The following is a 17,493-nucleotide window of genomic DNA, read 5'->3' on the forward strand; positions in this document are numbered from 1 at the left end:
TCATTGTTGGAGAGCGTCTTTGAGGCATTAAGGCCAGCTTACATTCCATTCCAGCTCAGTTTCCTTCACTTCTTTTTATCAAATCCACTCCTCCTGTTTTGGCACAAAAATGCCAAGTAGGGAGTAAACCTGTGAGGTGGGAGAGGCTGAAATGTGAGATATTAGAGGGAGGGACTTCTTTGAGAGTTCAGAAAAAAGGAAAAAAGCTGGTAAAGAATTCCTTTGGGGCTTGTGAGCTGGAAAGAGGAGAGCCTCCCGCTGCTGGACTGAAGATATGGAGCTGAGGAAATGTAAAGCAGATGAAAGACGGGAACCCTGGGACACACAGGTGTGAGACTGAATTTGCGACTGGCATGTTGATGCTATTTATATTTCTGCACTGGAGTTTTGGTGGTTTGTGAGCTTTTTTAAAAATATGTTTTCAGTTTTTTAACTCTTAGAAAATAGCTTGAGCCCCCCACTCCACTGTGAACTTTTTTCTTTATCCTAGTACTGTCATTGCTGTGATCTGTGGGCTTCAAAGTCCTATCTATGGGTAAGATTTCCTCCCTGAGCAATCTGAAAAATAGGTCAGTTCAATCCAGACTTATCAGCTCCTGGAAAGTAGAAGAAAACTTTTCCATTAGTAGTCACTAGGATTAAAGCTCCAAGGTGGCAGACTTTCAGCAGACATAGGTATGTTACAAAACAGCAGTACTCCAATCCACATGGACCTGGAATGGCAGAGAATGACAGTAGACAGCACAATTGTGACAAATTCATAGTTAAAGACACCCAACATCCACTTTTAACTTAATGCGAGGTCTAAATGAACGGAACAGTATACAAATATGTGTCAGTCTGTCCAAATGTTCATTGTGCATGTGTGGTCCATAAAAAATTGCCTGAACTCTGCCCGAGTAATCTTTCGTTAAGGGCCAAAATGCAACTCAAAAGAAAAAACAACCCTGGAATTAATGGTTGGGTGGATTTGGTCTGAACTTATAAAATAACAATTGATAAAAAATAGGAAAGCCAAACTTAAACACAATATTCCACTTGGGTGACTTAAGTGACCACTTTGGGGTTTGCTTAGCAAAAGTCATGTAGTCTGATGAATGGGGACAGTAAACTGTCACCGTGAATATAAGCCTATCTGTGTGTGCGTGTGTGTGTGTGTGTGTGTGTGTGTGTGTGTATGCACTGTCACGGATTAGAGCTCAATCAGGGGTAAAATTATCTACTATTGGATTCACAGTGGACTTGGAAAGCTGACCAGGATGTAGCAGATTTAATAATGGATGGGTGAATAAGCAGGGTCTTTTCTGTTTGGGAATTTGCTATTTTTAATGCTGTGTCCTTTTCCTTCTTTCAATTTATGCTATTGTGTACAAGCGTAAATACATAGACAAGAAAGATATGATTTGAAACTTTATAGTATGCCTATTAAAAAAGAACTGGAAGTCCTTGTCAGTATATATCTTTGTCCATAATCAGACGGTGTACAAAAGAAGTTTAAAAAAATAGATTATATAGCATCTGTGATATGTGGAGTAAAGGGAGAGTATAATTGAGCTGTCAATCGCATTTGTGAGGCTACACCTTGAATATTGTGTGCAGCTTTTGTGTCTGTATTATAAGAACGACACAGCAGAAATAGGGGAGGTCAACAGGAGAGTGACTAGACTGATCTGAGGACTGTGGATAAGTGTGCTTGTGGTAGACTGGCATCCTTTGCATGGTTAGTTCTTTCCTTGCATTTATTTTTGCTGGAATGTTTCATTGGTAGCGGTGGGCTGGCTCCCTGCCCGGGGTTTGTTTCCTGCCTTGTCACCCTGTGTTGGCTAGGATTGGCTCCAGCAGACCCCCGTGACCCTGTAGTTAGGATATAGCGGGTTGGATAATGGATGGATGGATGGATGGATGGATGTTTCATTGGAGACTGGGTTTATAACCCTGCTTGGTGACCTTTGTATGTTTTGTCTGAGTCATTTTGACTTTGACATCGATAAATACCTATTTGTCTGTGCGAACAATTGCGCTGAAATCCATACACATAAAGTAGACAAACATGGTTGCTTTCGGGAGCAGCTAAAAGTCAAATTTTATGTCAGCTGCATTAGTTTGAATAGACAGTCATATGCTGAGTGTGTACATGTGGATGTAGATGTGTACACTTCACATCTACTTAAGCATGTGAGAGCCAGCGAGAGCGAGTGTGGGTGTGTTTGTTCCTGTGGTACATCTTAGGTTTTTTCCTTCCTAATGCCCAATGCTACCAGGATAAACCATGAGAACTGGTTCATATGCCAATCTTTGAGGAATGTCAATATATTTTTGTGTATCTGTAGGAAGGCAGATGTTCTTGCCACATCATAAAGACGTCGTGTAGGTTACCAGATGATTCTAATTGGACGGTTGTGAATGGGTGGGTGAGTGACCTTCAATGGGATAGCATCACTTTCCGGGCTGATTCTTGCTTTGTTTGTGGCTACTGTTAGACACCCCCTCCCTTAAACCCTCCCCCCATCCCGGAATCCGAAATGGACCAAGCAAGTATGAAAATGAATGGGTAAATAATCCAAATTCCATCTGCTACTTTAAAAAGACATTTTAGAACACTTGAGGGCACAGATGCAAACTGGTTAAGAGTAAAAAAAAATAGAAAATACTGAATGTTTCACACACTGATCTGCAAACACTTTGAACAGTGTAAATGAAATTAGCACCTGGGGGAACTTCACGTTTCAACTTGACAGTATTTTGGACACAGTAGGTGAATGCAGATTGATGATCTGTTTTTAGATGAGTGATATGACAAAGTAGTATAATAATATCAATGAGGCACTATACTGCTGTGAGTCCTAGTGAAACATTATGGCCTGTAGGCCTTCTGATTAGCTTCTCTGCATTGATTGTGCTTCTATTCTTTGGGCTGCAATGGGTTTTCTAATGTTAGGTTATCTTGTTTTCTTTTGCAGATCATAAGATGCTGAATTGTGACTATATCACATAACAAATGGTTTCTTCCTGCTGAACTTCCCTTATGATGATACCTTATCATTGCTGTGGGAGGCTCAAGATCTTGGTTGCCTCTCTGATGCTTGTGATTCTCCTGTCCTGCCTTTCCCTGAGTATGTGGAGTTTGAAACGTGAGTGAGTGGGGTGTGCAGCTTTCATTCTCTATTCATTCTGGCTTACTGTAGTAGGTTCGGACTCAAGGGTTGTCTTCAGCGGTTTAGGTTGTCTTGCTCCATGTAAGATATTGATTTGAGTTTTTGTAACCGTTAAGAGTAAAAAACTGAAGTAAAAAGAAATGAAGAATCTCAACCAAACTCTACAGTGCCCCTGCCTCATTTTGCTTTTTAATGTGACAAATGACAAAATTAGTCAAGTTCAGAGTAAGACTGAGAAGACTGCAATAATTCTTACTCCATGTAACTGCTGCATGTAAACCATAGGTTTTTGCCCAGCAGATCATTTTTTTTTATTAATAAACAGTTGCAGCTTTTTCATGGCTCTCTGGCTCAAAGTTGTCCTTTTGCCTGCAATTTGCCCTGGCTCCTCCCATTTATACCTGTTGCTAGACAACGCTAATCATGTTGTAGTCATGTGTTGGGAGGAGCAAGGAAAATACAACGGGGAGTCTGAATTGAATGCATACTGCCTTTGCTTAGAAGTTGAGTTGAAATTAAATGAATTAAGGTTCTAATATTTTATGGTTTCTTGCCTGTCCATCTGTTTTTATACTGATGTTTCATCTCATTTTTTGGCTTTATTGGCTGTTTTCTGTTGCCAGAATCTTATCTTGAATTGCTGCCTTTTTCTGTAGGAAACATTTTGAATTGTAGAGTTGAGTAATAAAATTCATCTGGATCAGCTTACCCATTTTGGCTTCCACTGCATTTTATGTGTAATGGGGCATTGCTACTCTACTCTGTGTGTGCTTCTCTAGAAGTAATCTTTGGGCTCTGGACTCAATTTTAACAGATTTGATAATGCCATGTTATGTAACTATAGTGACTATCCATCCATTATCCAACCCACTATATCCTAACTACAGGGTCACGGGGGTCTGCTGGAGCCAATCCCAGCCAACACAGGGCACAAGGCAGGAAACAAACCCCAGGCACCACAGGGCACACACACACACCAGGGACAATTTAGGATCGCCAATCCACCTTTGTGGATTGTTGGAAGAAACCGGAGCACCTGGAGGAAACCCACGCAGACATGGGGAGAACATGCAAACTCCACACAGGGAGGACCCGGGAAGTGAACCCGGGTCTCTTAACTGCGAGGCAGCAGTGCTACCACTGCACCACCGATAGTAGAATTACAAAAAAAAAAAATTAAAAATTACAATATCTATTTTTAGTGCACTGGCTCTGATGCTTAAAGTATTACTTCTGTTGTTTCATGCATTCATTTCAAATGTTATTATTTGAAGATATATGCAATATAGCCTAGTGATGAGTGAAATAGTGCAGTTTTATTTTACCTGCCGCTTTGCAAAACTGTCACAAGAATCAATTTTGCAATTGCAAAATCCACTAAAATGGTGTTTTGTTGCATTTTTAAAGATGTTTGAGGTGAAAAGCAAGAAATTTTGCTCCACAAGGATTGTACTTCTTCTCTGGCCTTCAACATATCCTGATCTTCCACAGTTCATTCAATGTGGCTCAATGAACTCTCTTGTTTCTCATGCATTGCCTGATTGAAGAGAGATACCGCTATCTTGCATGTTCTAAGACAACTTAAGATCTAGATTAATATATATATAAAATATGGTGTGTTAAAAAATAAACTTTCAAAACATTCATATTAACTGCAACTTGTCTTTGTTTACTTCTCTTTATGTAAAAAAGTATGATTTGCAGTTGAAACCATGTAAAACATTTAGGTTAAGTTCAAAATAAATATAATACAGTGTTCAAGTACATTGTTTCTTTAAAATGTTTTGGTTATACAATTTCCAAAGTTAATTACGTTTTGTAATACATCATACAGTATTTCAAAATGCAGTAATATATGTGTACGATAATTTAATTGTTGGCCTAATTCACTTGGTTTTGTACAAAAGTGGGTATTCTCATGTATGACTGATTATCTGAACTGTACAGTATAAAGGGGAGCACAGTGGGGGTCTATGCATCCCAGATCCAGTGAGTGTTTGAATTTCCTGTCTCGGCATTGTTAGTGAGGAGTTTGCATGTTCTCTTTGTGTCTTTGTGAAGCATCCCTCTGGACACTCTAGTTTTCCTTCCACTTACTCAAACATATGCATATTTTGTTAACTGGTAATCCAAACTGGCCCTTATGTTGCTGTTGTGTGTTTGTGAATGGTCCCTACAATAGACTGGTGCTCCAGAACAGTTTCCAACCCAGGACAGACTCTGGTCCCCCAACAGAAGTGCATTAGGTATTTCTGAAGAGGAGATAAGATTAGAAGTTCACTGAATTTATTCTGAAATCTATTAATAGAAACTAAGGGACTCCAAGACTAAACACATACACACTTTAAACAAAACATTTTTATGTAAAAGTGTAACTTTAAAATGGCCTTTTTGCATGCCCAGTAATTATGAGCAGATGAGAGTGTAGCCTGATTTTCTGGCAGACTTTTATGCCTGCATATGCCAATTCTTTTTAGACCGTAGGCTCTGTTTCCTGTCCTGCTGCTTCAGGAGCCTTCCTGAGCGACATCTGGAAAGAGACATCTTGAAGGCCCGTGCCAAGGAACTGCAGGAAGAGAACCAATGGCTACAGCTGCAGCTCAGGAAATTGGAGATCATGGAGCAGGATGATGGCAACATGGGACATCGAGCCAGAGATTCAGAGTGCATGCATCAGCGAATGGTGGAAAAATGTGAGGTGAGCAGATAAGCAGGTTGGTGCCATGGACTTAACACTGAGGTTTTACGTTTGGTAGTCAGTTTTAACAAAATACAAACTTGTGAATTAACAAAGGATGAATGGCTCGTCAGTCAACAATTCTGCCTTAGATCTCCACTGTCTCTTTGTATCATGTTCATTTCCTTTAAGCTGTGTGAGCCTTTTCCAGAAAGTCCATTTTTTCCCACCCCAAAGACGTGAATTTTGGGTTAGCTGCGTGTTACGTTAGGGTACTTAGTGTTAGTGCTGGTGCATAAGGTGTGTGTGTCTTTGAATGGAGTGGCACCCCATTAGACACTAGTTTCTGCCTTAGCACCATGTTCACACCCTGCAGTTCTACACTGCATAAAGTGAACTAAGAAGATGGAAGAGTGATTTACAGCTAGTTTCTTAAATCCAGCTCTTAATATACAATGTGCATGTATACAGTTTGTTTTTCATATGTTTTCAAAATTACTTGTCAGAATCCATCTATCCATCCATCCATCCATCCATTAAAGAACCAGCTTAATCCAGTTCAGGCTAATGGGGACAGAGTGGGATATTTTATTAAGTTCTGAGTGGATTGATCCCAAACCCAAAATGTGCCAAGGTAACCAAGAATTAATAAGTGGTCTAATGTAACAATAAGGAAATAGCAAGGTAAAAAAGGAGCTGGTGAATAAAACAATGACAAAAAGATAAGATCATATAATAAAATTATGCCTCCCAAGGCTGAACAGTAAATCTCTGATTTCCTGGTAGGGTGATTGTCCCACCTTCTACTGTATTTTAATTGCTTGCCTGCATGCTCCTTCTACCCCTTTTTTCTTTATTTTGGCCCCTTTTCTTCTAACCAGGTAAGCTCCTTTCTCCAGCTTCCTTTGCTCGAGATCAAAAGGGCTGTTTAAGCCTCTGTAGGTGGTTCTTTTAAGTAAGTTTCCTGGTCCTCTTCTTGTATCAGGGGAGCTCCAGGGTACTCCTCAGGCCAATTAGCTAAAGCACCACCTAGCAGCATTAGCCAACCCAGGAGATCTGTCACCATATTCATCAAGTGCTTCAGGAAAATGGTCCTAACAGCCTCAAAAATCTCAGAGTGACGCAAATTTAGTCTTACTCTTAGGAGGAGAAGGAGTTAATAGCATTTTAAGTTTTCCTAATTTAGCAAACTACTCTTCACCAGGATTTAGGAGAGCTTGTAAGATGTTCTCTTGTTAGGAGCTGCCAGAAGATGGCTTTCAGTCAGAGATTGAACTTGTAAAATGATACTGATTTGACAGGGATAGAATAATATTCTCAAAAAATCTTGTACATCACGTGATTGCTCCGTCCACGTGGAGAACTATGCGTTGTCAGCCGATATTAAAGTGCCGGTACATTTACGCTTTTTGGCCAGGAGGAAAATGTAGCTTTGCAATAGCAACGATTTGCACATGTCAATCACCAACTGTTTCTTGAACTTTGCACCAAGCTTTGAATGCACTTACAATGTGCAGTGAGGTGACACACAAATGTATATATTTCCCCACCATTCCATGTGAGGTAACATTAAAGCAAGCTGCATTCATAAAAAATATTGATTTTCCTGCTTGATGTGATTGGCATGAACATTCATTTGTGAATGTGACCGTTTGGGTCGGCTCCATGCTCCCACTCCATTCTTGGAGCCTCATGAACCCAACACCGTTGATAACATAACCACATGAGCTGGCAGAACAGGTCAAAGCACACACAAAGCAAAGGGATGGTAAAAACAATAACAGCACTTTTAATAAAAGACAATTTAAAAAATGTCCAAAAATAAATAATGCAGTGCTTCAAGAATGTTCAATAAAGAAATAATCCATAAAAAGGTGAACAATATGAAGGCTAAAATCCAATGAATAAACATTCCTTTAAAAACTGATGTTAAAATCCGAATAGAGATAATCTTTAAAAAAAAAAATACACGGATCTTGCAGAAGGAGGAGACGCTCACCGACAAGTGCAGTCAATCTACATAATGTGGCTCCATTCCCTGCCACCCTTCCTTCGGTGTGTGCAGGGCAACCCGTCGAGCCCTGCATGCCTCTCCCTCCACTCACCTTTGGCTCTTGAGGAGAGATGCCGTCAATCCGGCTGTTCCTACTTCCAAGAAAGAGCTCAGTCCCTTTCACAGCCTCCAGCTCCCACAGAATGTGATTCTTCTAAAAGCACAATTGTGGATTATTCATTGTTAAATAAGCCTCTCATTTGGTATGTATGTCTCAGTCTTTCTATCTCTGTGCTTGTTACACTATTATTCTTGATGTTACGAAGTGGCCCAGTTCAATACATGTCTAGAGAACTTCATAAGAATGGCACAGACCTTTTATTTGAATATAATCATGCCCCCTTGAATACTATTATTATTATTACTTGTGTGGTGAAGTTATAGCGTTAGCATCATAAAAATTGTAAAACTTCATCATAAAGGGCCAGGCCAACCCCAGGTTACCTTTCCTTTATATGCAGTGGCATATAAAAATTGCTTCTTGTACCTTCACTCAACTATTGCTTTGTGCTCTGGAGAGTAACTAACTGAGCTCTGGTCAGTCACTGAGTTGAGGCACAGCACCCATGTTCACCTTGAAACACTTAATTTATATTGCATCAGGGGTCCCTATTGCATTTTTTCTATAATCAAATGTATTGAAAAGTGATCTCTACTCAGGAAATTTCTTCAAAGAAATATGTTTTGTAAGTTCACTAGACCTTTAAAGAGCGATTTATTGAAATTGGTTTTGGAAAGGTCATTTGTAAGGCAACAGCATTATCCATTGCACTACAACATTCCTTCACTTAGCTGTAGTAGTAGTAGCAGATGACTTTATTTTATAATGATGTATAAAGTTCCCACCCTAAAGATAATGATGTTAATGTCACTTTATATAAATATATTGTCTGGCTAGATGATGAAAAATATCACAGACACTAAAGATAGAAAATATTAATGCAGACAACATGGGGGTTGTTTACAATGATTTACTTTCATTCTTTTAGTGTAGCAACCATCAAATGTCTCCCAGGAACAATTCATACAAACTAGACCACCACTTCTTAGTGTTTGTGTACAAAATAAACTGAGATGAAATCAATTTAACAAATCTGTTGAGACTGAAGTGTGCAAATTTTGTGACTCTCATTACTTGGGCTTAAGTCCTTTTGCTCTGCCTCTTTTCGTATTTTACATACTTAATTTCAATGTTAGTCAGGCCGTTCTGACTATAATCTACAGGCTTCTAAGGCTTGTTGTGAATATCATTATGAGTTTTTGCACTGTGCCACTTGTTGTGATGTCTCTTTTTGCAGATCATCCACATTGCTTGTTTGTGTGAAGGTTACACTGCCAGTCGTGATGTGGTCACTCTTGTCAAGTCTATTCTTTTCTACAGGTGAGGTTTTGATTGTGGTTATTTACACGTTTCTAAGTATTGATGTTAAGTCACTAAGCTGCAATAATTATGAAATGCTAAAAAAATTGTGCTCATGTTTAAAGGTTTCTGGTGTCAAAGTGTTACTTTGATGCAATTTGGGTGTTTCTCTTGTGGATGAGCCACTTATGGGGTCAGTGGACAAACATAAGGATACCTCTAGCTGCTGCCCGAGCTTCTGGTGTCAAATCAATCCAATCAATCAATTAATCAATGACTGAATCCATCTTATTTTGTTTCAGCACTTGATAGATGTTTCATAACTTCCAAGTAGAATGTATTCACTGCCAGACCCTAAAGGTTTAGAGGTCATACATGGCTGGCATATTGGCACAGTGAATAATACTGTTGACTTACCACTTTAGGGACCAAGGTTTTGATCCCCAGTTTCTCCTCTTGATTTTCCCTCAGTACCTGGTGCTCCTCATACATGGTAGAGATTAGGCACACTTATTTAGTTTTCCTGATACATGTAGGTGTATCCTATGATAGACTATTGACTTCTGCCTTGTGTATGATGCTTTCAGAATAGGCTCTAGGTCTTTATAGCCTTGTATGGGGTTAAAAGTATTCAGAAAATAAAAGGAAGGCTAGGAACCTGAAACAGAACAAATGTCTTTTGGGCAGCATTTGGTGTGCAGTGGTTGGTTGTCTCAGAGCTCCAGAGTCCTAGATTTCGTTGTGTGTTCAGTCATTATCTTCTTTCTGGCACTCAAGCATTGCCGAGAGACCCCCAAAACATGGTTGTTAGGTAAACTGATGGTGACTCAAATTAGATCCATATGAGAGAGGGCAAAGGTGCTCTGTGACGGACTACTTTCCCATCCAGAATTGACTCCTGCACTATGCCAAATGCTGCTAGAAGGCACTGTGGCCTATTCTACCTTGAACTGGATCACAGATGATTTCAGGTTACCTTTTAAACAAATAATTTTTAAGAAAAACAGAATTCATAAGTTTTCATAAAGTAAAGTCCATGTTTAACTAATTACACCTGCTCATCATGATGCCGGAGAGTGACAATATATTTTATGTTGGTCATTCTTGATAGTTAGAATTTTGCTCTATCTGTACTTGTGACAGTAAATCAGAATTTTAATTTGAATGGGTGCAACTTCTCTTTTCCAGTACTGTTCCTAAAGAACCTTGTGGTATCAACATTAAAGTATTTCTTCATTTCTCATTAACTGCACAAAAATGTTTAAACAAATTAATTTCAGCTTTAAAACTCAGTTGTAACAATTGCATTAAAATATGACAGTATTAAATGTGTTCATATTTTATTAAATCTAGGGCAATTTCTTTCACTGTTACTTCTAATGCTAATTAATAATGATGATTTTTTTTTTGCTTTTTGCCTTACCTTTTTCAGACAGATTGTATTTCCATTATTTGAATGCCAGATTAGACACCTCGGTTCTCTTTTGCACTCTTACTATAGTATCATTTGAACAGTTGTTCATTCTTGTTTCTCTCAAACAGGAAGAATCCCCTTCACTTTCATTTTTTCACTGATGAGGTGGCCCAGGGAGTTCTTGGGACTGTCTTCCACTCATGGATGATTCCTTCTGTTGAAGTCAGCTTCTATGGCACTAATGATCTGAAGGTAAAATGTCATGAGGGAAATGGTTAAAAATTTGGAGATGCAGGTGTTCTTCAAGTTTTCTATAGTGTTTCCTCTAGGGTCTGACCTTATTATATGATGTTTTTTCCTGGATACATGTGTTTCATGAACATCCTTTTTATGCATTGCTTAAATAATACACTGACACTACAGAAGTATGTTGTTATATAAAATCCCAATATACACATTACATTTATTACTAAGTTTTTCATTTTCTGGACATGCAAGATGAAGCAAATGCCAGTCACTGATTTTATACTGGTTTGTTCAAAACTCACTAACTAATATCAACTCCACTCAAAGTGTTTGAAAATTGGCATCCTTGTAAAATATAGCTTGACTAAATTTAGATCTTGGCAGCATTAAACTAGAACAGGGATCATCAAACAGATTTGACCTGGGGACAAACTCCTGCAGAGCAAACACTCCGTGGGTCAGACTTCTTCATAAAAAAGAAATCCCTTCCAAGCACACAGATGTACACACACTCTCATCACATCCCATACTGTACAAGTTGTCTATGCAAGATAAGGAACGGGTGATTTCAGCATAGCATTTATAAGGGATGATATGATCATCATGGTTGTGGATTTCTGAACTGCAGGAAATAAAATCAAAGAGAAGTATTCTAACTCTAAATAATTCAACTAACATAAATACATCATCTGTTTTGTATCTTTCCCTGTTCTCCCACTCCATCCAGCTCCTTCTCTATGTTCTCACCAGTCACATCTGCATTTGCTAATAACCTTCTTTGTAAGATGAGGCCGACAACTTGTGTACTGGACCCTGTCCCCAGCACACTACTTAAATCCTGCCTTCATGCCATAATCCCGATTATTACAACAATAATAAACACATCCCTTGACACTGGCTCTGTGCCGCTCACTTTTAAAATCCCAATGTTAAAAAGTCTGGTCTTGATGCTGACAATCTTAACAATTTTCGGCCTATTTCCCACTTACCTTTTCTGTCAAAAGTTCTTGAGCTTGTTGTAGCTTCCCTACTCACCAACTGCTTAACTTCTAATAATTTGATGGAACCCTTTCAGTCTGGTTTCAGAGCGCAGCACAGCTGTGAAACTGCCCTGCTATGGGTAACCGATGATTTGCTTATGGCAGCAGATTCTGGACAAACCAGCATATTAATTTTGTTAGATCTTAGTGCAGCATTTGACATTGTCAGACATGACATTCTACTGTCCAGAATGAAGAACATGCTGGGTATCTCTGGCACTGCCCTCCAGTGGTACAAGTCCTATCTGACTGATAGGCAAGAGTTTGTTAGTCTTGGCAACAACAGATCCAGCTCTGAGCCAGTCACACAAGGAGTTCCTCAGGGCTCTGTCCTCGGCCCTCTTCTCTTCTGTATTGATATGCTTCCCCATATTATTCATAGCTTTGGACAGGGTTATCATTTTTATGCAGACGATACTCAACTCTGTTTCAATGTTAAAAGTGTAGTACTAGGGTGTTGTACTGTGTTAGCCATTATGAATGTAGAGAAAAGCCAAGCAAAATGACACCTTTTATTGGTGGAACTTCATCAGAGCTTCCTCAGCTCACAACCTGCCTCAGTGAAATTAATACCTGGATGGAGCAGAACTCTTTAAAATTAAATTGCAACAAAACTGAACTCCTGCAAATTGGGACTGAAGTACAACTTAATTAAATGATCTGTTAAATGTTCTCTCCTTCCTCTCCTGTTCTAATGCTGAGAAACTTGTCCATGCTTTTATCACATCCCGCATCGATTATTGTAATTCCTTACTGGCAGGTGCCCCTTCTAATCTTATATCACAGCTCCAGCTTATTCAAAACTCGGCTGCAAGAGTCCTTACTCGAACCAGCAGCAGCGAGCACATCACACCCATCCTGCTCCGTCTTTACTGGCTCCCCGCGTCTTACAGAATCGAATATAAAATCCTACTAATAACCTACAAAGCCTTAAATAACCTCGCGCCAAACTACATCAGTGACCTTCTCCATCACTATGTGCCTGTCCACCCACTAAGGTCCTCTGATTCTGGCAATCTTGTTGTGCCCCACACTAATCTACACTCCATGAGTGACAGGGCCTTCAGCTGCATAGCGCTCAGATTCTGGAATGACCTACCGAAATTAATTAGATCAGCTGACTCCATGAATTCTTTTAAAAAACAACTCAGAACTCATCTGTTCAGGAAGGCTTTTAGCTCTACCTGACTTTATTACCCTTCTTTCAGTTTACCTCTCTGTCAAGATGCTCATGTAACCTGTGTGTGTGTGCTAGACCGTCAATTATGTTGTCTGTTAGGCTTTTCTCTTAATTTACTATCTTACTCTTCTTTATTAATTTATCTGGTTTAGTATAATGCTATATACTGTATACCCTGCCATTCTTTCTTAAACTCTGTAAAGTGCCTTGAGCATGGTAAATAAAATATTTTATAAATAAAATGTATTATTATTATTATTATTATGAAATTGTCTTGTTAGTTAACATAATGTTTCTAAACTTTCAGCTTCTCCTTCATCTCTATAGTGGCTGCTTAATATTTTAAAATATTTGAGAATTCTGATAAACTGCCTTGGCTGTGTGGCATTGTGACCCCTGAGCTGATTGCTGTTACACACTCTGACCCTGCTGCAGTTCCCCATCCACTCAAATTCTTACACCTTGCTGCCTCATGATGTAGTGAATTCAGTTCTGTCTCCTTTTCTGTTTTTTGAAGATTTTATTTCCATCTCTGCAATCATCTGTGTCTTGTACTTCCCTCATTTTTGCTTTGGTTTGGTGGCTAGGTTAGGACAGTGGGGGATGGCCATTGACTGGATTCTAGTGGCAAAATTTGCTTATATAGGTGCCCGGAGGATGCAACATGGACCACTCACGCCATCACTCTAACTCTCACTCCTTTGTGGCTCTTTACAATTTGTAACCTGACAACACTCTGACCAGAGAGGGTGGTGCACTGGGAAATGTCCTGGTAGTTACAATAGTCGGTCTGTCCCTGGTCTAAAGTAACATCAGTGAAAAATTCAGAGGCAATGGGTAAATGTGCTACAAGAAAGTATACACTACAGAAAAACAATGTTGCTATAATGTTCTTTGGAAATGATGCAGTATTCATACAGATTCTAATGGAACTTCTAGTTACAATAAGTATATGTGGAATATGGGGTGACACAAAATTTGAGCATGTTATATTCTATGTAGCCAAAATGAAAATCAGCTTTTATCTCATAAGTACTTTTACTTTATTTTGTAATATGTTTTATATTACAAACTCAATCATATAACACGACTTAAAAGTTTTCTTATGAAAAGGCTAACTGCATATTCTGAACTGACATCTTTTGTATATAATGGTTCAAAATTCTTTAAAATTTATTTCTCAATAAATGCATTTCTCTGTTATTTTTGAATGTAGTTATTGGGGGGTTTAGCCATGGATAATTCAATTGCAGTGCTATATTATTTTTTTGAAATGTATTTAACTAAATTAAGAATTATTTACTGTGATGCCATTTTATTTACCTATTAGCATTGCCATTTTGCGGCATCATCATGACATGACCATCTTTTGGTAGGGGCATGAATTTAGAGACTGTGTGTTGTTGCAACACTCATGTGATGGAATTAAAGACTGCATCAAGTCATCTACCCCATCCTAGATTGCTGGATAAACCTGAACACTTCATTTGCAAAGGCTCTAAAAAAATTCCTGGTTTCTCATCTTTGCTTCTGTTTTTGACAATGATGTCTGCCTAATGTTTTGGTTACAACTCTTGAAAGTCCTTCTGGAAACCACATTTCTGTCCTGAACCTCTTGTTATATTTTTTGTGCTACTGATCTGTCATCTTCCTGCAGCCATGGCAGCATAATAGCCGGGTATGGGTGTGTGGCAGAGTGTTGAGCCCAGTGATGGACTGGCACCCCATAAATGAGTTGTATGATGTATTAATAAGGGGGATGAGACAGAGTATAGGAATCAGGAGAACTTTGTTTGTGCAGAAAGAATTGTCTACAGCTTAACAACAGCAAAATCAAGAAACTGGTCATTGACTTTCACAACACCAAAGAGCATCTCCGCCCAGCAGTGATGTGTGGTAAGGTTCATGGCTGGTGAGGCACTGACTCCTTTAGAGTGAGATTTACAAATATATGATCCCACAACAGTAGCTTATTCACTATTCAACTGGCAGCATGCGCATTGACTGCTGGTTATGTTTCATATTTCATTAGCATTCTTTACACACACATTGGTAAGGTTCATATTCGGATAAGAAAGAATGTTACATTTATAGCGGCGAGAGAGAGAGCGGAGAGAGCGCATTTGCTTTGGACCCTCCATGTGTTCTAAACTTGCCGTTGCAATTCCACAATTCATACTCATTCAATCCAAATGAAATGATTGAGTAGTGTACCAAAAAAACGGATTTCAATTTTGACCTTGATTGAAAAATGTAGTTGTTTTTAAAAGCTTTTAATTCTGATAGTTTAATCAATTTCAATACAGACTGTTCAACAAAAAGATAACAAGAAAAACAAAAGTATATTTTATTTAAAGTCAAAATTTAGTTTTTAAATACTGTATTGGATTTTTTTTTTGTTAGTCTGATCCCATTTTTTATAAAATTGAAAACTGTTTATGGTCTTACTTTCATTTGTAAATGAAATCCATGCGTCAATTCTTCTCCACGAAAATCTCTGTCAATTTCTTGTAAAAGTCCTCCTTATTTTCCTTTAATTTTAAAAATCTTAATCTTCCATTTTGGCAGTCAGTCGGAACAAAAAATAAAAATAAACGGACCACTGCAGTGCACTTGACTTTCTAATATCGCTAACTTATTGGCACCTCTGCGTAGAAGAGCAGCAGCAATGAGCACCTGCATGCATCAACCCTGTGTGTGAGGGAGAGCGCAGTCTGAGGTGAGGTGAGGCTTGTTGCTGCCGCACCTCACGTTTTCCCCGTGTATTTGAACAGGAAATGCTCCAATTCAGCGATTTTGACTCTAAAAATGATCAAAGTTATTGGAATCATACAGAAACAAATTTATAGCAGAGACCAGTGGACAAATTTATTTTATCATTATTAGTTTTTTTTTACTTTTCATGATGCCTCTCCTGACCGCACGTCCCTGCCGCCCATTCACTATTCAGGGAGTGGAGTGGAGTGGAGGTGGTAAACTGCTAATAAGTATTTAGTGGTCCACTTCAATGACAAACTGGACACTTCTGGTAACGTAGAAGAACTATATATGAAAAGACTCTTTTTTCCTTAGGAAAGTGACATCCTTAATGGGCAGTGACATCCTTTACATCTTCTATAATTCTGGGAACATCACTTCAAGAGAAGACTACCGAATTAATAAACTAATTAAAAGGATAGACACAGTTATGGGATGCATTCTCGACCTGCTGGAGGAAGTAGCAGAGGAGAGAATGAAGGCAAACCTAATGGCCAATATGAGCGATGCTGCGCATCTTCTCTCTGACACACTTACATTAAGTGTTTCAGTCAATGAATTATCCAGCAGAAATGTGTCAAACACTGCTGGTACTCCTTTTTTTCTATCTCAATAAACCTTTATTCACTGTGGCTGCTCATTTTATCTTTGGCCAAGTCAGATGCTTTTTTTCTTTTTCATATTTCTGGCATGTATTTGTTTTAGATACTTATAATATTTAAATATCTATTTATTGAGCTTCTGTAAAAAGCTTAATTTCACTCTTGACAAATAAAGTGTTACCTATATAGAATAATTTATCATAAAGAGACTGATTTGGTTGTCTGTGGGCTTTTTTCAGTGATGCTATTAATGCTTTCATATTGTTGATGAAGCTTGCCCCATTGTGACTACTTTATATTACTTTGAGTTTTCAATCTCTGTATAAATTACAAAATAACGAATAACACATATTTGTTTCTTCATTTGCAGCTTAATGTATCACAGACTCCTAGCATAAAATATTCCCAGATGACACGACTCAAAAAGCTGATCCTAACCAAAATGCTGCCTGTTGAACTCTCAAAAGTCATTGTCCTTGACACGGACATTATCTTCGCCAGTGATATTGCAGAATTGTGGGCTGTCTTCACAAAATTCACAAGTATGTGCAGGAGTACTGTGTGCCTAAAACACCTTGCATCCGTCATCCGACAGCACCTTTTCATTTGGTTTGTCTCCATACTTAGATGAGCAGGCTATTGGTTTGGCAAAGGATGGGAATGAATGGCACCTGAGTAACATTTCTGTGAACTCTACACCGTGGTCACCTCCTGAACAGAGATTTAATACTGGTAAGCAGATTCACAATGTTCATCGTAGTCATATGTGCTATATACAATGGACTATCAAGAGTAAAGGAAAAGTGGAGTAAAATTATGAAATGGGAAGGGAGACAGCATTCACAAAAATTACTTTTTCTCTTATTAGTAATTACTGCAGAAAGTAAAAGAATAACTGCACATGAGTGAAGACACTGTAAAGAGAATTACAGATGCACAGAATTACAGTAATCATTCATCCATCCATTATCCAACACGCTATATCCTAACTACAGGGTCATGGGGGTCT

At 38.6% G+C, this 17,493-nt stretch overlaps 1 protein-coding gene across 3 annotated transcripts in view; it reads left to right on the forward strand.

Moving 5' to 3' along the window:
* The first annotated feature begins 224 nt into the window (after positions 1-224).
* large2 (LARGE xylosyl- and glucuronyltransferase 2) overlaps positions 225-17,493 on the forward strand; it is a 58,963-nt gene continuing 41,694 nt past the window's right edge. The window contains exons 1-7 of one of the 3 annotated variants that reach the window (XM_039754947.1): positions 225-328; positions 2,961-3,131; positions 5,633-5,853; positions 9,184-9,266; positions 10,788-10,911; positions 16,855-17,026; positions 17,112-17,216. In XM_039754947.1, the coding sequence (XP_039610881.1) occupies positions 3,026-3,131; positions 5,633-5,853; positions 9,184-9,266; positions 10,788-10,911; positions 16,855-17,026; positions 17,112-17,216 (811 nt within the window). In that variant the 5' untranslated portion in view covers positions 225-328; positions 2,961-3,025. The remainder of the gene's footprint in view (positions 329-2,960; positions 3,132-5,632; positions 5,854-9,183; positions 9,267-10,787; positions 10,912-16,854; positions 17,027-17,111; positions 17,217-17,493) is intronic. The other 2 variants (XM_039754953.1, XM_039754960.1) reach the window with 2 other exon arrangements.

This window comes from Polypterus senegalus, chromosome 1, assembly GCF_016835505.1.
Source record: "Polypterus senegalus isolate Bchr_013 chromosome 1, ASM1683550v1, whole genome shotgun sequence".
Classification (NCBI taxonomy): Eukaryota; Metazoa; Chordata; class Cladistia; order Polypteriformes; family Polypteridae; genus Polypterus; species Polypterus senegalus.